This window comes from Cucumis melo, chromosome 6 (assembly GCF_025177605.1).
Source record: "Cucumis melo cultivar AY chromosome 6, USDA_Cmelo_AY_1.0, whole genome shotgun sequence".
NCBI classification, from domain to species: domain Eukaryota; kingdom Viridiplantae; phylum Streptophyta; class Magnoliopsida; order Cucurbitales; family Cucurbitaceae; genus Cucumis; species Cucumis melo.
The window spans coordinates 32,155,912-32,178,253 of record NC_066862.1 but is presented as its reverse complement, the minus strand read 5'-3'; the positions used below and the strand labels follow the sequence as shown (position 1 = coordinate 32,178,253).

General features: G+C 33.7%; 2 protein-coding genes across 7 annotated transcripts; both read left to right on the top strand.

Annotated features, from left to right (window-relative positions):
• The first annotated feature begins 5,228 nt into the window (after positions 1 to 5,228).
• LOC103491066 (serine/arginine-rich splicing factor RS40-like) lies at positions 5,229 to 11,196 on the top strand. Of its 2 annotated transcripts, none has more exons than XM_008450876.3 (6): positions 5,229 to 5,379; positions 8,518 to 8,628; positions 9,672 to 9,784; positions 9,919 to 10,178; positions 10,266 to 10,865; positions 10,969 to 11,196. In XM_008450876.3, the coding sequence occupies exons 2-6, from the start codon at positions 8,523 to 8,525 to the stop codon at positions 10,991 to 10,993; spliced, it is 1,104 nt and encodes a 367-aa protein (XP_008449098.2). In that variant the 5' UTR covers positions 5,229 to 5,379; positions 8,518 to 8,522; the 3' UTR covers positions 10,994 to 11,196. The 2 variants fall into 2 exon arrangements, with proteins under 2 accessions (XP_008449098.2, XP_008449096.2); XM_008450874.3 differs by having other exon boundaries at positions 10,966 to 11,196.
• Positions 5,230 to 21,353, top strand: LOC103491067 (serine/arginine-rich splicing factor RS40-like). Of its 5 annotated transcripts, XM_051085738.1 has the most exons (7): positions 18,248 to 18,447; positions 18,645 to 18,755; positions 19,211 to 19,559; positions 19,762 to 19,874; positions 20,004 to 20,269; positions 20,478 to 21,092; positions 21,186 to 21,353. In XM_051085738.1, the coding sequence occupies exons 4-7, from the start codon at positions 19,779 to 19,781 to the stop codon at positions 21,208 to 21,210; spliced, it is 1,002 nt and encodes a 333-aa protein (XP_050941695.1). In that variant the 5' UTR covers positions 18,248 to 18,447; positions 18,645 to 18,755; positions 19,211 to 19,559; positions 19,762 to 19,778; the 3' UTR covers positions 21,211 to 21,353. The 5 variants fall into 5 exon arrangements, with proteins under 5 accessions (XP_016900609.2, XP_008449100.2, XP_050941695.1 ...); XM_017045120.2 differs by lacking the exons at positions 18,248 to 18,447; positions 19,211 to 19,559 and adding an exon at positions 5,230 to 5,379; XM_008450878.3 differs by lacking the exon at positions 19,211 to 19,559 and having other exon boundaries at positions 18,235 to 18,447.
• Positions 21,354 to 22,342: the final 989 nt, after the last annotated feature.

The following is a 22,342-nucleotide window of genomic DNA, read 5'->3' as shown; positions in this document are numbered from 1 at the left end:
GATATTATAAACTGAATAATTACAAATACTTTCGAAAAATAAAATAATAAAGGATTTTGTATTCAACTGTTTTCAGGTTTCATACATTTACCATTTATAATTAATAGCGCATTCACGATTCTTTTGGTAAGTTATAGAAAATGTGAATGTGCTTTATTCCGAAAATATTCTTGAACTTAAAGTTTTCAATAATACCTTTAATTTTTTAACTTTTTTTTAAAGTTAAATATCTGGAGGGTATGATTATGTTAGGTAGTGTTATAATAATATTTGTTCGGAGAAGGATATGATGAGAGTGTTATGATTTTTTTTATTTATATTCAATAAACAAATTTAATATATTTATTTTAATAAATCATAGTGATTTCACCCAAAAAATTCATTTTAAGAAAAGATTTTTCTCAATCTTTAAATTTTCTTGTGCTTAAAAAAATCAGCCTTCATTTGCAAACTTTCTGTTTTCTATTTTTTATTAAAATTATATTTTTACAAATTTTTGTAATATTTATTAAATTTAATACTTATTTTCCCCTCGATTTCCAACATTAAATAAAATTGAAATTTCTAACTAAATTCTAATTCTAAAAAGGAAAACAACCCTTTGATATTTCATTACTATCCTCAAATTTTAAAACTATTAAAAATACTCATACTATTTTGTTTAAATAATAGGGCTCAATTAAGGAAAAAAGTACATTGATACTCATAATCTCGGAAGTCGTTTGGGGGAAGGAAAGGAAATGAAAATAATATAAGAAAAAGATTACGATAATCCTTGGGTTATGATAATCTTTGTTTAGGAGAAGGTTTATGTAGAAAGGATTACCGGGTGATTATTATAATCTTTGTTTGGGGGAAGAAATGAATAATTGCGTGGAAAGGATTATGAGTGATTAGGATAATCTTTTAGGGAAGGATTATGAAAATTATTTTTTATTAATTTTAGAAACAACTCTAAGAAGTGATGAAGGACCATTTCACTCATTACACATAATTTATATCTCAAAATGCATTTATTATTATTAATAACAATAACAACATCAACAACGTTACAAAATATAAACTTCACAAAATATTTACAAAATATGTTCAAATTTAGATATTGATAGAATCTAAAATTTTACCATATCTGGTAAATATTTTGATTCATTTTGCTATATTTAAAAATACCATAATAACGATGATAATAATATATATAAGTTTTCAAAAGGCAAAGAAAAGGGCCATTCTTTCTGTTTAATTGTTTTTTATATATATAAAAATATTGTTTGTAATAGCTTTTAGTGAGAAAGGGTTGCGGGAATTTGAAAGGAGATTGGGAGGAAGGAAAGAGATAGAAGAGGGATTGAGGGGAAGAAAGAGACAGATTGAGAAGGAAAAAAGGAGGGATTAAATCCATATTCCTTTCCTCTGTGACTAAACAGTTATTTTTCCCTTATTCCTTCCCCCAAATAGGCTTGAAAAGTTTAAAAATTTATGTATCACCAGTTTGAGGGCTTGTACATGTTTGATCTCTGTCGGTATGTTGTGTTTAGGTTGGGTTGAAGTGTGATTTGTATCGTGAATATGTTTTGTTGAGGAGTGTGTGAGCTTTTCTTAATTTGTTGTGTTGAAGAGTGGATTAACTTTCTTTGATTTGTGGTGTTTAGGGTTGGGTTGAGGGTGAGTTACGTCATTCTATGATTAATATGTTTTGTTGATGGGTGTATGAGCTTTTCTTAATTTGATGTGGTAAGGGGTGAGTTCATTAACTTTTCTTAATCTGTTTTGTTGAGGGTATAGTTGTATGATTAATGTCTAGTTGAAGGATTTGTTGAGAGGTGGGTTGTTTAGTTGCTTAATATGTTGTTGTTTAGGGGTGGATGAACTTTTCTTGTATTGAGTGAACTTTTCTTGATTTGTTGTGTTTAGGGAGTGGGTTAAGGGGTGAGTAATGTGATTAATATGTTTTGTTGAGGGATCTGTTGTTTGCTTAATATGTTGTTGTTTAGGCTTGATTTTTTCTTAAATTTGTTGATTGGGTGCTGGATTGTATGAGTATTGTGTTTTGTTGAGTGGGTAGGTTGTTTGATTAACATGTTGTTTGTGGGTGAATCATTTTGCTTTACAAATTCTCTTGATGGGTGTGCATTTTTTTTTTATTGACTTTATTTGTTAAAGGGTGAAAGATGTTTCTTTTAACTTGTTTCTAGGTGAATAGTTTTGCTTAACTTTAACTTATTTTGGGAAGTTGAATATGGTACTTATATGGAACTTTTGAAATTTGGATTTTTTAAAAACTGTAACAATGTGTTTTACTTGACCTGATTATAGGCAAGGAGTTGTCGAAGATGACGTCAATTTTTTAGTTGTTTTTTTCCTTTATGAAAGTAAATAGTTTAATTTTTTAAAAGAAAATTATTATTCTTGAAAAATCCCCTCTATTCAATACGTATTAAATATTAGTTTGTAGTTATTGTTTCTTAACCACTAATTCGTAACGGTTCACATAAGATTATGACAAAAGAAATTTAATTTGTGGAAGTGAGTTTGGTTTTATTAATTTGCAACATAAGTGCATCAATCTCTAATTTTTATCATCTGATTCTTTTCTCGAATGAATAAACTTTAATTCCCAAGCCTATTGATCTTCTTACATGTTTGATATTGATATTCTTGAATGATCGACCTTGATCTTTTTAGAAGATGATCTTAGACTTTCAATTAATTTGGATCGACTTCTAACTTTTAGATCGATTTAGATAAACATTTGACCTATTGATCAACCTAATCGACAACTTGGTCATCGGTTGACTTAGATCGATCTCTTGGACCAACCTCTAGCTTATGAGCTTTACCCTTTTCTTGAATCCTTTTTACTCTAGCTTTGGCAACGACTGATCTCTTGATCCCCTCGCCCTCCCTCAACCACATACTAAATACCCAAATGAATTAAGCTGCTCCACTCTTTTTGTAGAGTTTTGGGAGACCCTATGGGGGTTAATATACTTATTAAATTTATACCCAATTTTTTCTTAATCCAATTTTTTGTTCTTGATCACTATTATGTCATTCTATAACATTAAATTTGAAAAGAAATATGGAAAAAAAAAGGTTACGTGATGAATTGAAGTTCATTTAGAAGACACTTGTACATATTTATAGTGACAATAAAGTTGGCATTTTGATTGTTCATAATCCAATTATAATACAACAAAACATGTTAGGTTCATAAGCAATTTATAAAAAGTAATATTAATGTACTTCAAACCAACTCAAAGTTTCACTCACAGTACACAATATTGATTGATAATAGTCAATTTGGGATGGGAAAACTATTTTGTGTGTGAATAGTGGTCATCAATACTTGGTCTTTAACGTTATTAGTAATAGGTCTCAAAATATAAGAATATTTTAAGTAACATATTTGTAGTTTCTTAAAAGTCTAAAAATTTTGTCCCAAGCATCCAAAAGAAAAGATTTTAAGCATTGTGAACGTGAACATATTGAATTTAGTTGGGAATTAAAAAAAGCATGACAAATAATAGTTGAATGATAAGAGTTTAGCTCAATTTGACATTTGTATGTATTGAAAATAAGAAAATTTTGGGTTCAAATCCCACCTTTCGAATTTATAATATAAAAAAAGTCGTTAAATTTAATGAAAAAAGAAAAGAAAAGAAAGGAGAAGTTTAGAGTTTTGTCAAGTGGGTTTTTAAAATTAAGTTTCCCAACAAAATTATTTGTCCTGTTTTTTTTTTTTATTGAAACAACTAGGTTCTGGTTGGAAAAAAAAAAAAGAGATCGAATGAAGTTTTTCTTGGAATTTTTAATTTTAAATTGTTCAATAATTATTTTATCATTTTTTTTCGATTGAAATCAGCTAGCATCTACCAAGGAAAAAATACATAACGATTGTTGAAATATCTTGGATTCGTTATGCGGTGCCATGAACAATCAAGTATGGAGCCTAGGGGAGGCACGCCCTAGTGAGGGTTCGGAGGTAACTATCCGAAAGCTCTCTAGTTTTCATATTCAACGTACGTATTTGTTTATAACTATTTACAATTTTAACCATGAAGTTTAAAGAAATGCAATATATAAACTCTCTAATCCAGTGACGTCGTTTTATATTCAGAAAACATTCTTCTAATAATATTATTCTCTCTCTGCTCGGTGAATGTAGCTATATTGATCAACCACGTATTCTTGTGAGTCGATCCCTATATGTTTTTTTTATATTATTTAATTGTTGATTTGTAATAGTGACAATAAAATAAGTTATTAAATGATAAGATGAATTTGATCATAAAGTTATGATAAATAAACAATGACTTTATACGTCTAACATCGAGAACAACAACAACATGACAGTAGCTTAAAAGAAATATATTGTCAACGTTTAAACTATAAACAATATGTATTTGTATATCTATGTATAATGTATATATATACACACATATACATGATCGGGTATTTGATACACATATAGTGTTTATATGGTACGCTCGTATCTCAAATCACAAAAACAAAAAAGAAAAATCAATATACTTTTTATAAATCCAAGTGGTAGAAACTCGTGTTAACAACAGTAATAAAATAGAGAAATAAGAAGAACAAATACAAGAGAAAGATGGAGAGTAGAAAATAGAAAACATATACCAACTTTATTGTCATGCATTGAATAAAATTTAACGACACGAATATAGCTTATTTGACATCTAATTCTTACGCGCACTTGAGACATCATGGTTTATTCGAAGAGAATTTTTTTTTTTTTTTTTTTTTGATAAATGGGATATTTAGATTAGGATAAGGAGTGAAAAATCTTCTTTCTAAATCTTGACTAAGCAATTAAAATAATACAGAGTACTAAAAATACAAACAATAATAGAAAAAAATAAAAAAAATCCCGAATCATATTTTTATAAATTAAAATTAGGGATTAAAAAGAAAAGAATTAAAATAATAATAAAAAAAAAGACTACAACCACCCCAGCGGTTCGCACTCCTCTCTCTCTCGCAATCCCCATCCCTCTCCGGCAGCGGGCTACTACGACGGTGACGCGGCTTCTCTTGGGGGCACGACCAGGCGACAGCGCAACCCAGCGCAGATCTGCAATATTACCCACCTCCGGCGTTTGATCGCCTACGCAACAACGTATCTCGGCGACACTCGGATCTGCAACGCCCTCACCCTCGGGTCGCTGGATCTGGCTACACACACACCTCGACGGCCCGATCTACGGCGTAAACTCATTTGGACGACGATCGAGACTCGCGGTAAGTAACTCAGTGCCTCAGTTCTCCTTCAGTTACGATTTCGCAAGATCCAAGTCGGCAGGGACGGTTTCAGGAACTCAAACAATTAGCAATTGACGCGCATTAAGAAGGAACATAGTAAGTGTTTGTCATTTTAGGAATTTTTATTCTCTGACTTAAATTTTCTTGTATGCTTCTGGTTGCGCATCAAATTGTGTTGTGAATTGTATGCTTGGATATGTTTGGGAACAAACACTTCTTTTTTTTTTTTTTTTTTCATTTTTATCGCAGTTGCTTATGTTAATGTCAAATTGTATGTTTTTCTGTTAACTGTTGGGTTGATAGTTGAAATTATGGAGTTCCATTGGATGATTATGGTCGGCCATTTACAAGAATAATACCTCTATAACCATATGATTGACCTACTGATAAATGAAAACATGACCTAGTTAGAAGGGATAAGAGTTCATAGTTAAATCTATGATAGACCACATAATAGTTAGAAGGGATAAGAGGTTATAGTTAAATCTATGGTAGACCACAACTTAGTATTTAATATTTGGATAAGGGTTTTTTTTATACAAATATTGTACGGTTAAGATAAGTTGCTGTGAGATTAGTTGAGGTGTTCGGCTTGTTGGATGGTTACAAATATATAAAAAAAGATAAAAAAGAAGAGAAAGAATGATACCTCTATAGTGATGATCAATGAGACTAGCTTAGCTTGTCTAAGAATGATACCTGGTGTTTTGCTCTAGGCTCCAGAAAGCATTTATATAGCACTAAAAGTTGTGGTTGTAAGTGGTTAGAATTTGGAACTTAGGACCTCAAATGTTGGATATAGCTGGTCAAACTTATAGAGCCTTTTGTATGAAGCAAAAGGTCATAAATTTATTTCCTTTTCCCCTTCTCTCTTTGTCAATCATGGGTCCTCACTTTTGATATCTACTTCAAATATTAAAACAGTTATTATTATTGAGATGACCAACGCCTGAAAGCGTTTGATGATGGTTTCAGTTTTGGACACGGTTAACCATAAGCTGCGAGGTTTTTTATTTGTTTTTTTTTTTTTTGATTTTTTTTGGGAATTCGTTAAATAGAAAATAAAAACATTGCATGGGGAAACATTGTTAATTGATTAATTACGATTTTGTTCACTGTACTTACATTCAAATATCCAAATTTAGTCTCTACTCATAATACTTCAAATTTGTCCTCACTGTTTGTTTATCGTTTATTTTTTTATTTTATGACATTAGGTCTTAATTAACCTTCTCTATCAATTTTGAAAATACAATTACAGTTGTCTTTTCTTGAATGGAAAAATACATATTTTTTATTTAACCAATTTGATAGAAATTAAAACTATGTAAGAATTATAAAATAAAGGGAAATTTGCATAAATCACCCTTCTACCCTTCTAGAATGAGGTTTGGTTACAATTACACTAAAAAACTTTTAGTTTGATCAATTATACCCTTATATTTTGCTAGTGGTTGCAATTAGCCCTTTTTAAATTAACATTTATTACTTTAAAACTAAAAAGTAAATAAAAATAAGGATTCTTTCTCATCTCACATTCCTTTATCTCTCCTCTTTCTTCTTCTTCTACCATTTCTCCCCATCTCCATCTTCCCGCTCTGGACAACAAATAAACTAAACAATTCAAACCTTTTACTAATTTCAATTTGAAGTTAGTAGAAGTGGGAGATACAATTGAATTGTGCAATAAAAATGATTCAAGTATTGCCATAAAATTTAATAGCATTGCCCTTGATTTTCAGTGCAATATTGAAGACCTCAGTATTCTTGTTCTCCTCTCTTCTTATTTCTTTGTTTTCTCTTGTTTTCTTGTTCCTTTTTGTTCTTCTTTCTTTTTTTGTTTCACCGCTTGTTTTCTTCCATCTTTCTCATATTTTATCATGTTCAAAATCGACCAAGTTTCTTTTGAGATAAAATAGAAATGGCCATATATTTATCTATTGAAAAAGTTATGAAATAGAGCCAAATCAAGATATTCTTTTTAAATTAACCTTTTTTTTTCTCGTTTTACACCTTCCGACAAAGAAAGCTCATTCCCTCATTTTATGGAAAATGCAACTGAAGTTTCAAAGTCTCCCACTTCTCGTAACTCGAATCGGAATTTGTATAAGGTTTGGATTGTTTATTACAAAGGTTTGAATTGTTTATTATAAAGGTTTGAATTGTTTAGTTTATTTGTTTCTTAGAGAAGGGGGAGAGAAAGATGAAGATGAAGACCAAAGGGATGATGGAGGGAGAAGAAGAAGAGAGAAAATCTTTATTTTTATTTTTCAATTTTAAAATATCAAATTATAATTAAAGAAATAAAGGTTAATTTAAAAATGAGGTTAATTGCAACCATCAACAAATTATAAGAGCATAATCGATCAAATTGAAAGTTGTAATTGTAACAACCCCATAGTTTAGGGGTGGTTTATGCAATTTTCCTTACAATAAATGGACTCTATTTGGACATTTAAAAGTATTGAAGTAAACTAAAATGGAATGAGATCCCAAGTATAAGAATCAAAATATAATTATTTATAATTTTAAAAACTAAACGATAACGTATCACATTTAAAAGTGTTACACCATTATAAATATCATTTTTTAAAGAAGCAATTCTTTAGGAAAAACAATTTGACACAGGCTTGCTTAACTTATTTGCAGCTTAAGTACTGCATAGTTGTTGATTCTTAAAATACGATCTTTACTTTTACAATTCGTTTCAAATAACTTTCTTGTTGATGTGGTGAAACTAGGTTTCAGGAACTATGACGCCTTTGTATATTTTCATTTTTTATTTTTACAGAAGTAATAATAAGATACGTCTGCTGTATTATTTTTTATATAAATATGTACTGATATATTTAAAAGTACAATATCTTGTATGTTATTTTGTAAATTTGGAAACAGGCTTATTTGCAAAAGGTAAGTACATGGTGGTTATGATCTTTTTTCTAATGTGTTCACTTGGGATTATTTTCAAATAGTTGTCTTGTTGATGTCTGTCTGGTTCCCTTTTCCAGTTCGCGTTCTTTTTTTACTCTCCCTCCTAGGTAGGTTGTATCCTTGAAATTTCATTCTTATTTTCATATATCAATGAAAAGTTTGCTTATTGTTGAAATAAAATGGTTGTCGAGTTGATGTGGTGAAATTAAGTTTCGTGAACTTAATGCCGTGTTTGTATGTGTTTTTGTTTTTATCATGCAAGAGATTGTTAAATGTTGTATTGTTTTTCCAATTTTTGTTCAGGTAGTATGAAGCCAATTTTTTGTGGAAACTTCGAGTATGATGCTCGACAGCCTGATCTGGAAAGACTTTTTAGTCGATATGGAAAAGTTGATAGAGTAGATATGAAATCTGGTGAGCTTCTAGCCGTAAAATGCATGTTTATTTTTAATTCCTTCTTTTATCTAATAAACTTATAAGACGTATACTATAAACACAGAGAGGGCGTTTGTGTTCTTTTCCTGAATTTGTTTTGAAGTAGTGTGTAATTTTTTCACGCGGATCATACCAATTGCAAAAAGGAAAAACAAAAATTGTAATTTGCAGAGTCGCTGATAATATTTAATATATGAAAAATGCTGAACTGAAAAAGTAACTCTATCAACCAAGAAAGTGTTGGATCAATTATCGGTAAGACAACCCAGCGGTTGGAAATTCCTCCAAAGCAGTTCTCGTTGCATTTGGTGCCTTGCAATACGAATGGGCATCGTCCAGCATATGGAAATCAGAGAAGGCAACATTTGTTGAGTGTTTGGTGGAGGATTCTAAAAAAGTTTTGAGAAAAGAAGAGCGTATATTTTAAATCCTAAAACTCCTTGGCCAGAATTTTCTTTGGTGCAGGATTTCCTTCGCACATTCATAATCTCCTTGGATAAAGATTGGTCTACAGAATTGAGTTTTCCACCTGTGACAGGCTTCCTCTTCTTGTTTCCAAGAAGATCCATGATCCTCAATGGCACTACCACCTTACATTTTCCTCAGACACTTTGCTTTCCATTTCTCGTGACTTTTGCCTGCCTACAATTTCATACGTTGTTTCGAGGTTGAAACATTGTCAACCTTAGCTCCAAGGCTGCGGAATAATGGAGAAGGCACTTTCTATTTGTAGACCTACCATGAGACATCCTGTTTTTCATTGCTCCTTGACACCACTTAGTTCACAATACAAGGTCTGTTGCTAAATTCACTGGTAACTTAGTCTATAGATTTCACGGTGGTTGCAAATATTTCTTTCTTATGGTAAGAACTTTTTGTGGTTTGTTGAATATATGTTCTAGAAAGGTGATGTTGCATTTTGAGGAGTTCTTCAGTGGGAAAATTCTCAGTCTTGTAACATTGTTACTGTCTCATAGATCCACAGTTAGTTATTCAGTTTTGGTTGTTTGATTGGTTTCCAGGGTTTGCTTTTATCTACATGGAGGATGAGAGAGAGGCTGAGGATGCTATCCATGCACTCGATCGGAGAGAATTTGGCCGAAAGGGTCGCAGACTACGTGTTGAGTGGACCAAAGTAACGCACATTGATTTGACACATTTTCCAACAAAGTCTTTCCTTTCCATCCCTTTGTGGAACTTTTATTTGATTTTATTTACCATAGCTTCTACTGTAGTTTGTATTTTGATTGATCATTCTTTTCTCTGTAGCAAGAGCGTGGCATTAGAAGACCTAGTGGAGGTGGAGGTGGAAGTGGAGGCGGTTCGAGGAGATCCTCTTCTAATACAAGACCTTCAAAAACTTTATTTGTCATTAACTTTGATCCATATCATACAAGGATAAGAGATTTGGAGAGGCACTTCGATCCGTATGGTAAGATATTGAATGTAAGGATTCGAAGGAATTTTGCATTTGTCCAGTATGAACTGCAGGAGGATGCCACTAGAGCGTTGGAGGTTACAAACATGAGGTGCGTTTTTCTTCTTTGAATTGCATTTTAAGTGAGTAGGTCACTATATCGTTATTGTTATGCCTTAATTATTATTATTGTGTACAGCAAATTGATGGACCGAGTGATTTCTGTGGAATATGCTGTTCGAGATGATGATGAGAAAAGAAATGGATATAGTCCAGATAGGAATCGTGATAGGTCTCCTGATAGAAAACGACGATCCCCAAGTCCTTATAGGAGGGAGCGAGGAAGCCCCGATTATGGCAATGGTATTAGCCGCAGTCCATATAGGAGGCAAAGGGCTAGTCCTGATTATGGAAGTCGTCGTAGTCCAAGTCCTTATCAGAGAGAGAGGGAGAGAGGATCTCCTGATTATGGCCGTGGTCGTAGTCCCAAGCATAGTCCTTATAGGAGGGAGAGAGAAAGATCAAGTGACCATACTAGGGCTCCCAGCCACAGTCCTCCCCATCAGAGGGAAAGACCAAATGGTGACCGAATCCCCAACCGAAGTCCTAGTCCTTACAGGAGAGAGAGGGAGAGGAGGAGTCCTATTGATGATGGACGTGGCACAAGCTATAGTCCTCGTGATAGAGAAAGGTCGAACCCGGACAACGGCCATGATCACCAGGAGAATACAGTAGCTGAACCCGGTGAGTGCCCCAGTTACAGTGGCACTCAGAGCCCGAAGCATCGGGGATATAACAGGTTTGTACTATGAGTTCATTTGATTGTTTTTACTATTACTATTCTTGATTCTTTTTTGAATTTTTTGTCTTATGCCTGCGTTCGTGTTATGGTTTCGCAGCAGCCGTTCACCACAAGCAGAGGAATGATGAACTAGAAAATGGGAAGTGACATCGATGATCTCATTTGCTTCAGAGTATGTTTAGTTGTATAATCAGTATTAGTGGTAAACACATGTATTTGTAAGGATAAAGTTTCATTTGTGGTTCTTCAGTTTGTAGCGATTCTATGGATATGCTGTTGCCAGATTTTAGTTAACAATCAAAATACACAGCACTCTGATCTTTAGCTAGTTGTGAGTGACGTTGGCTTTTGGCAGTTTAAAAGCACTTTTCAAAATTATTGTTCATACTGTTTGAGTTTTTCAAGGAGGGTTTGGGTTGTTATATCATTTATCAACAATGCTTTTAAAATTGTGATAGTTTTTTTAAGAATGGAATTTTGAATTTTAATCCCTCCCAAAACATATCTTAAAATTTCAAAGAATCAATCCTAAGGTTTGGTTTTAGAAGTAATTATATTTTATTAAAGTTATATTTCTCAATTATTTTTGAAAACAAAATGGAAAATTAGACTATGTAGCAATTATCTTTTCATTTCTTCTTCTTATTATTATTTGTGAAAACAAAATGGAAAATTAAATTAAATAGTTTGTCAAATTTTTTATTTTTTAAAAAATTCCTTAATTTTATTATGTAAAGCTTATTTACTTTGAAAGATTTTTTAGAAAAAACAAATATATTTTAGTTGCGCCTAATGTTGGATTATTTTTCAATTTAGTTCGCACCATTTTAACATTTTCATTTAGTCCTTTGTGTTTTATGCGTTTTTTATTGAGTTTTTTTAAAAAAACTTTTAGAGAATATTATAATTGACTACAAACTTACCATACATAATATTTATTCAATTTGAGAAAAATAGATAGAAATTTTTAGTTCTCTTCTAAACTTTCAAGAAATTTCAAGTTTTTGTCATCTTAAAACTAAATATTATATCAATATCTTTTCATTAGTCAATCCTAATATTGAGTGAATAATTTTTTAGTACGATAGCATGGAGATTTAGGTCTGCTTGGAATGACTTCAAAAAAATGTTTTCTAAAAAATGCATTTTTATAAAAACTTCTTGAAAGATAAACACATGTATTTCGCAACTTCCTTTTCAAAAGTGTTCTTAGTTAAAAATTTGTCTGATTTGTAATATAGTAAAAGATTGTACATACATATATATAATTTATCTCTGGAAGATTTTGATAGAAGTATGACAACGATCATCAAGGATGGTGGTTTGAGGTAGTCAGGAATAGTCACTCTAAAATGATAATTAGAGGTTGGCGACTGTAACGACCCAACTCCTTATACTGAGTCGAAATCATTACTAAATGTAGAACAAGTGGTTTAGGTCATAAAATTTAGTAAAACGCATAAGGTTTGAGAAATTTATTTATGAAAATCCAAACAAGATAATATGCAAAAAAAAATGAAATTCGTTCTAAAGTCCTACTCGGGCCCTATCTACATAAAAAAATGGCAAATAGTGAAGAATACTCAAACTCGGGTACTAAAGTCAAAAGCAAGAATAAGCGGAAGCAGAAATCCCTATGGCTCGCCACGGTCACTTCTGGTCGCTCGCCAGCTTGCCTTTGCCCTTGCCTCGTCCTCTACCTAAAAACATGACATGAAAAGAGTGAGTATAAAATACTCAGTAAGGGACCCACTACTAGTCCCACTAGGTGCCTGTTAGCTTCCTGTCAGAGTCTTGTAACTGGTACCCAAACTCTGGCACGTTCCCGAACACGTGCAACATGCGCTCCCGTAGGAACGTAACTCTGGTCTTCGGTGCCCCGGGGGACACCTAGGACAATCGGGATGCTAGGACCCCGTCGAGTCACTCGAGTCATATCTATATCCATGCTAGACTGGTGATCCTGTCGGACCGCACAGTCCTAAATAGGTGGTGATCCCGAAGGACACCCATGCAGGTACGACTCTAACAGGTTAAGCTAACAGGTACCCTAATCGCAGTACACATACACACGGCATCATCATATAACATAACAGATAAATCATCATTACACTCCACGTCTCGACACCGTCGTACAGCCATAACAGTTCTTGTCATCACAACATCATGCTATAATATAACCGTATCATCAATCGCATCATACTATCATTAATTTCATGCATCGTGCAGTCTAGTCCTCAACATGCACAATTGAAGGTATATGTGACCTCATAATTCTAAACATGGAGCTAGTAGTAGAAATCTCTTACCTGGAGATTTACTTGGCGAGTTCTAACTGCGAGGCAAGTGTGCTTTCCAAGCAACAAGGTCCTAACTGTTCAATACGCCAAAATTCGTAATTAAGTCACCAACGACTAACGGTTCAAAACTCAGTGAAATGACTTACCCTAGAAAGAGGTTGCAATGCTGAGCCCCTACTGAAGAAATCCCACGCTGCAGCAGTTACTTGGTCCAAGACGTCCCTTAAGGAAAATAATTTAATTTAATTCCGAATTAAATTATTTAGTGTCAAAAAACATTGAGTCTTACTGGGAAATGCCAAAATAATTAATTTAATTACCAAAAATTAGATGGAAGGAGCCAAATTAGGCTTGGCGGCTTGGCTGGAAAGAGAACAGGGACCGGCTCGGCTCGGCTTGGCGCAGGGATCTTGCGCGTGCGGCTCGGCTTGCGACAGCAAGGAGGCGCGACTCGGCTTGCAGTGCAGGCGGCGCGGCGCGACTTGCACGCGGAGAGGGCTGGGCACGTGTGGGCACGGACGCGGGTTCGGGTCCGGACGAGCGGGCGTGGAGCGGTTCCGGGTTCGGGTTCGGATGAGCGGGCGTGGAGCGGTTCAGGGTTCGGGTTCGACGGCTGGAGGCGCGCGGCTGACTACCGTCGACTGCTGCTGCTCGGCGACTCGACAGGACGCGGCTCACGCGACGGCTGGCGCACGATCCGGCTGGACTGCTCGGCGACTCGGCAGGACGCGGCTGGCTGACGGATCGGCTGCGGTCCTCAGCGCCTGATCGGAGCGACGCGACGCGGCTCGGCTGCTCTGCCTCGGATCGAAGCGGCACGACTCGACTTCGGCTGGCCGACACGACTTCGGCTTGTAGACGCGCGGGTGGTTCGGCTTCGGGCGACGGCTGCGAGAGACGGCTGTGCGGCGGACGCTCGACGTGCGCGGATCGGCTTGGACGGATCTCCGACGCGGCTGGGAAGACGGCGTCGGCTCGGTGGCGTGCGGCGGTCGATCGGCGGCGGCGAGGAGAGTGGCGGCGGCTATGGTGGGAGCAAAGTGGGGCTAGGGTTTTCTTGGGAAGGTGATGAGTTTCACGCCTCCCAAAGCCCTCTTTTTAAAAGAATCAAAAAATAAAAAAAATATTAAATAAAACCCACACAAAATACTTTCTTTTCTTCTTTTAACCCAATAGCAACCCTCCTCTCTCTCTCTTCATTAAAGCCACATTTGACCCTTTCCAAAGCATTAATTAATTTGTTACTTCTCAATTAATTAATTTATTTCATCCTTAGACTTTAATAATTAAAATAATCAACCAAGGAAAACTTTACCCTTAATTAAGTGTAAGGTCAAGATGGTCATATTCCATAACAACTTTTGAATTTTTTAAAAAAAGTATATTATTGAGGTGAACAATGGAACTCTATCTACTGGGGCGTTACAGCGACAATGATCATTGGAAGTCAAACAATGACCATCACATAAGGAAAAAGGAGGTTGTTGGTAGTTGGCTGATAACAGTCAGAAAAACATTGACAAAAGTTGACCAGTAATGGTTACAATAAAACAATTGATAAAAATAAGCCAACAACAGTTACAGAAAATGACCAACAAATGTTGATAGGCAATGACCACTGACAAATGATGAAAGAAAGTTGGTCAACGACATATGATAGAGATGGTTGTCAAAGGTTAGTTAGTGACGATAACTGAAGGTGTTGACCAGATTGTTTCATACAAATTAGGGAGATAACCATCAAACACACAAAATTTTATTTTTCTAAAAGTTGATTTTAGGTGTTTATTCTAAACCACATTATTTTATAAATTCATTTTTTAAAAAAATTATTTTAAGTAGTCGTCAAACACATGATCTTTTTTTAAAACAACTTATTTTTTAATTTAATCACTAAAAAATGCAATCTAAACGCATTCTTAAACTACAAATTTCTCGATCACTAATACATATTGTTTATGGCATATTGACGGAGTTATGTACCCTTTGAGTTGAAGATTTAAATCGAAAAGTATTTAAATAGTGTAAGAACCAAAATTAAACTTCTTATGTAATATAATTAATAAAATATATAAAAAAAACATTAAGTCATTCTTTACTAAAAAGTATATATATTTAATATAATTATACTTTACATGTTATATATTCTCATAATTAAGTATAGTTACCCAAGTAGTATAGATTAAATAATGAAAATTGACACATAGATATTATCCTAACACGAACTTTTCTTTGTTACATTTACCATATATTTTCTTAATCCAACAAAAAAAAAAAAAAAAAAAAACTCTTGAGTAGCAACCCAAATTCTAGGTCACGACAATTTCACTTTGGTTGCTACGACAAATAAATCTTATCCTTTAGCTCTCCTCGACCATGTTCAACCAAACATTCGATGGCTATGTAAATAAATTGTATCAAATTGAGTTGTGATCCTCAGCTTGTCTATGGCTTTATTTTGGCTGTTATGTTCAATGCTGTCTACTTTGTTATCTATATTTGTAAACAAGGCCAAGATACTTTCAGTTTTTTTTGTTTTTCTGATATATTTATGACAATTTTAAATGTGATCTTTAATTGACTTTAGAAATTAAATATAGAGGTTGTTTTAAAAATATAACAAAGTTATATAGAACAATTTCGAAAACAGAAAAAACGCACAGATCTACAATAGAAAATACAAAAAATATATTGTCAACAACAAATAAAATAAATTTGCTCACGAGAATTTAGATTTGGCTATTATTTGGTATACGATCGTTTAAATTTGACTATTTGATCGTTTATTTTTTGTACACGATTGTTCTAAATTTAAATTGAAGCTTTTTTTCAAGATTTATACAACAACCGAATGACAGTTGAAAAAAAAAATAAAAAAAAAATTAGATCTTTTATAAGTTTGGAAAGAAAAAGAAGTGAAGAAAAAGAAGGAGAAGAATGACGAGGTTTAGTGACAGTGACTTATATTGAATAGAAATAGTTATTACAAATGATGATGCATGTAACAATTATTTGTAATTTATTAAAAATCTAAAAGGCTTTTCAAACATTTTGGTCTTTTAATATAGAATAGATAATGATATATGATGTTTGAAATGCTATTTTGTCAACTAGTTGTATTACCATGAATTAAGATGTTCATGAGATAATAATTATATCATATAAAATTAACACTATAATTAAATCATGGTTAACCACAAATTAAAATAACCAAATAAAAATAATCTCCAAAGAAACATTCAAAATAACATAAATTTCGGTAACCAAATTGAATTAAATAACATATTAAATATAATTATTTTAATAATATGTGAAGGTGGAAAATCGAACTTCTAAATTTAAGATGAATAATTTATGCTTAACTTCAATTAAGGTGGACTCATTTTTTTAACATGGAAGATATAAAATAAAATAATTAAAATTTGCGAAAAAACTAAATTTGAAAATAGTTGTTAAATAAAATACTTTTTTTTTTATTATTACTTTCATTACTACTGTGCTATTACATTATAGAAAAATTGTTATGGATATAAAGAAAAAATCAAAACTATTTATACAAGTTTTATAATTTTTTTTAATGATTACATCTATAAAATTTCCTATAATTTGTAAATGGTTTTAATTTTTTTTTGTTATATTAAAAAAGGTTTTCATTATTATTGTGATATAAATTTCAAAGAAAGAAAAAACCAATGTGTTTGTATTGACTATGTGTGTGTATATATATAAATAAAATTTGATAGGTTTATTCCGAAGATTTAGAATTTTCTTTTTTTAAATTCTAAATCTTCATGTGAAATTAATCATTTAAATGATTTTTTATTAAGTTAGATATTAAAGAGGAGATAATTCTAAATATAACCTTTTTAATAATGCTATTTTAAAAAATAATGTTAAAAATAGAGTATGAGGAAAATTATTGGAAAAAATAGGATAGTGAAGTTGTAGACAGAGTATACGACTAGATTAAGTTGGGAACCCGGTCCATAATAACACATTAACGTAGGTAAGTTGTCCATCAAAATTGACAATCAACACACGTGTAGAAGACTTCTTTGATTTTTTCTATTACTCATTTCGTTACCTTCTTTTTTTCTTCGTAATAGTCATAGTCATAATCATAATTTTTTGGGTTCCAATTTCTTCTTTCTTTCATAACGACTCCATTCTTTTTGCATTTTGTAACCCAATCCTCATTTTTTTTTCCTCTTTCTCATTTTCCTGATTAGGGAAAAAGAAAGTCGTGTATCCAGTACCCAACTTCAGTCATTACATAAATAGGGGAGAGGAAAATTATTTTCAAACGAATGAATACCTATACAAATAAACACAATAACTTCCTATAGGTGTAGTTGGCTCAAAAAGTTTGGAAGTAGAGACTTGACTTGTTTGACTAAAAGAGTTCATAGATTCTACACCTAAAAAACATCAATTTTATACATTATCAACTACTTACATTGTGGGTCCAGAAATTCACAACTTGGAGACTTCATTATTCTTCACTATTTCATCTCTTACCTTAGACACAAAGTTTAAATTTCAATGCTACTAAAGTGAGAGAATGGAGACTATAGAAGGGTGAAAACGAGTTGAGTTTAGGACATTTCCAATCCAACCCATATTTTTCTGGTTGGTTGGGTTGACAACCCAAAATAGTATTCTTAACCCAATCAACTCAATTGGTCTTGAAATATGAGTTGGGTTGTCGGGTTGTAGAAGAAAGAGAAAAAAAGATAATATACCATTTAACCTAAATTTATCTTTACTATATATATATAATATTATATTTATATAATATATATATATCTTCAATTTAGGTTAGGTTGGGTTGAACCAAAATTTTCAAGCTTTAACTTGAAATCAACCAAAAAATAAATATAATTGTCGAATTATTAGAATATGCTTAATATACCTTTGTTGTTAATACACTAGGATTTTTTTTAGGACAACAATACTTTTAAATGGAATGTCATAGCAGTGGTCGTTACTAAAGAAAACAAAATAAACTCATTTTATTTTACAAATTAGTTTTGTATTTTCTTTTCCTCAAAAAGGGAAAATAAGTGAAAATATTTGAAATTATTCCGTATATGAAAATTAGGGTTAAAGAAAAGAAAACCCTAAATCTTATTTTCTCCACAGCCGCAGTCCTCACACGGTACCTCTCGCTATCTCACCGGCGAATCCACACTGCGTTAATCGATCTCCGACGGCAGCCATACCATCTACGGCGGCCTCAAAGGACTTTTCTCATAGACTTTACGATTTTCTTTGAAACGGTAAGTGCATAGTTCTTGTGGATCTTTCAATATATTTTTTGCTCTTTATATTAGTTTGAAATAGTTTTCTTGTTGATGGATTGAAATTAGGTTCCTTGAACTCTGATGTTGCATTTGAATTTTTGTTTCATTGTTATCCTTGTATTGTGAGAGCGATGTGTTAACTCTTGTATTTTTCTTTTCCGATTTCTGTTCAGGTAGTATGAAGCCGATTTTTTGTGGAAACTTCGAGTATGATGCTCGCCAGCCTGATTTGGAAAGGCTGTTTAGTCGATATGGAAAAGTTGATAGAGTGGATATGAAATCTGGTGAGCTTCTATACATAGCATATTTTTTGTGTTTAGATTCCTTTTTCTTTTTAATTTATTTTTAATAAGAAACTTATAAGACGTATATTAGAAACACAACAGAGGACGTTTGTGTTGTGATTCGTGAATTCATTTTAAAGTTGTATAATTTGTATCATGTTGAAACGAGCCACTTGCAAATTTTGAATCTATGCAATATACTGAACTGGCGAAGTTACTCACGATCCACCAAGAAACTGTTGGATACAACGTTGGCAAGGCAATTCGGCTGTTGGAAATTCCCCCAAAGTAGAGGTCGTTCTCATCACATTTGGTGCCTTGCAGTACAATTCTGCATCATCCAGCACATGGAAACCGTAGAACCTGACTTTTGTTGGATTTTTGATGGGGGGGTTCTAAAAAATTATTTGAGAAAAAAAGAGCGTGTTTTTTAAATCCTAAACCACCTTGGCCAGAATTTTCTTTGGTGCAGGATTTTCTTCGCATATTTCATAATCCTCTTGGATAAAGATGGCTCTTCAGATTTGAGTGTTCTGCCTGGGACAAGCTTCTTCTTGTTTCCAAGAAGATTCATAGCGATCCTCAATGGCACCGACATCTTACATTTTCCTCCGACACCTTGCTTTCAGTTTCCATTCCTCATGACTTTTGCATGCCTACAATCCATACATTTTTTCAAGGTTGAAACATTGTCAACCTCAGCTGAGGCTGCAGAATATTGGAGAAGGCACTTTCTTTTTGACCTACCATGAGACATCCTGTTTTGGATTATTGCTCCTTGACATCACTTAGTTCATACACAAGGTCTGTTGCTTAATTCACTGATAACTTAGTTTATAGATTTCACGAAGGTTGCGAATATTTCTTTCTTATGGTAAGAAATTTTATGGTTTGTTGAATATTATTAGAGAGAAAATTAATAGTGCATTTTGAGGAATTCCTTAATTTCGTGTCTAACAGATACCATAATTATATTTTTTTTTTGTTCTGTTTGATTGGTTTACAGGTTTTGCTTTTATATATATGGAGGATGAGAGAGATGCTGAGGATGCCATTCGTGCACTTGATCGGCGAGAATTTGGCCGAAAGGGTCGTAGACTACGTGTTGAGTGGACCAAAGTAATATACTTTGATATGCCATAACTCCCAATGGACTTTTGACTTTCAATCCCTTTGTGGAAATTTTATTTGATTGTAGTTACTGTACCTTCAAAATGTTCCTCGATCAATCATTCTTTTGCTTTGTAGCAAGAGCGTGGGATTAGAAGACCAGGTGGAGGTGGTGGTGGAGGTGGAGGAGGAGGAGGTTCAAGGAGATCCTCTACTAATACAAGACCTTCAAAGACTTTGTTTGTTATCAACTTTGACCCATATCATACTAGAACAAGGGATTTAGAGAGGCACTTCGATCCTTATGGTAAGATATTGAGTGTAAGGATTCGAAGGAATTTTGCATTTGTCCAGTATGAATTGCAGGAGGATGCCACTAGAGCATTGGAGCTGACAAACATGAGGTGAGTGTGAGCTTTTCTTTGTTGAATTGAATAAAAATTTTGTGTCGAGTAGGTCATTTATTGAAGGTTGATTAATTAATCTCCCTTTGCCCCTGACGCACTGAGACTATCTGAAGGAAAATGTACATTGTTATTTGCTCTTGTTTATAGGCCATTGTGTACTTGATCAGTTATTGTTATGCCTTATAACTATTATTATTGTTTACAGCAAATTGATGGATAGAGTGATTTCAGTGGAATATGCTGTCAGAGATGATGATGATAAGAGAAATGGATATAGTCCTGATAGGAATCGTGATAGGTCTCCTGATAGGAAAAGGCGATCCCCAAGTCCCTATAGAAGAGAGCGAGGAAGCCCTGATTATGGAAATGGTATTAGCCGCAGTCCATATAGGAGACAAAGAGCTAGTCCTGATTATGGTAGCCGTCGTAGTCCAAGTCCTTATCAGAGAGAGAGGGAGAGGGGTTCTCCTGATTATGGTCGAGGTCGTAGTCCCAATCATAGTCCTTATAGGAGGGAGAGAGAGAGATCGAGCGACCATGTTAGGGGGGCCCCCAGCAATAGACCTACCCATCAGAGGGAAAGACCAAATGATGACCGAGTCCCCAACCGAAGTCCTAGTCCTTACGGGAGAGAGAGGGAGAAGGGGAGTCCTACTGAAGGACGTGGCACTAGCTACAGTCCTCGTGATAGAGAGAGGTCGTCAAACCCTGACAATGGTCATGATCATGGCCATGATCAGCAGCAGAACACGGTACCCGAACCTGGTGAGAGCCCCAATTATGGTGACACCCAGAGCCCGAAGCATCGGGGATATAGCAGGTTTGCACATTGAATCCGCTTTATTATTATTACGATTGTTTTTTTTTTTTACAATTATAATTTATGTTGTTTGGGCTGTATGGTGTGTTGCAGCCGTTCACCTCAAGCAGAGGAATGATGAGGAGATCTAGGAATTGAGAAATGATGTTGATTTCAAACTGCTTCAAAGAGTATGTTTAGTTGTATAATCAGTGTCAGTGGCGAACATGTATTCTAAGGACAATGTTTTGTTATTTCCAAATACATTTATGCTTCAGTTTCTATCTATATCTATATGCTTAAGTAGGTATTGTTTGGCTGAAGTTGGCCAATCAAAATTGGAAAAGCCAAAATGTCTTGTACAACGAAGGAATAAATATCTATAACCTAAAATATCACTACTACATTGCATCATAAATATAGATATCAAAGAAAAAGAAAAAGAAAAGCTATTTGATGTCCCCATTGAACCATTTTGAAGATATTTGGCATTTGAAACTTCGTATGTACTTCGAAAGGAAATATAACAATACTAAAAATATTTTTAGTGGTTGGTTCTGTTATGAAAAATAGGATTCTAATCAAAACTTAACTGTTGCTTCAGCTCATAAGCATGAACAACCACCAAACGTTATATGGGCAGAATCGATCGTATCACAAATAAGTGTATATTAACGTTTCACATCCTCCAAACTTGTCCATACGCTATTGCTATGATTTATGAGTTTGCTCCGTCATGCTGTTTTAGGAATTTTCCTTCCCACACATAAACTGTGACTACTTTATAGGCTAAGCAGGCAACGTTTGCACCAAAATCACATCTTTGACATATATATCCAAAGCCATAACGAGTGTGTGTGGTTTTTCAAATGATTAAATTGAGAAACAAGTTTGTTTTAAAATCAATTTTTGGAAATATAAATTTTGAGTGTTTAATGATTAGTCTCTCTCATTTTTACGAAATATTCTGGCCACCATCTTTAGTTATCCTCATCGGCCAACCTTTGATAACCATCTATGCTGATTGTTGTCGGCCAACAATGACCATTGTTTTAAGCAACCAACGTCAATGAACTTTTGAGCATCGTTTTTCACATGATCATCGACAGCCATATTTCGTCTACTAATTTCTCTAAAACCGCTTTTAGTCAACCTCTAACAGCTGTTTTGTGACAATCGTCGTCGGCTAAACTTCGAGTGATTGTTTTCTAGTGATCATCACTTTGCAACCACCAACTATCATTGACCGTCGCTGACAAATCTCCATTCAT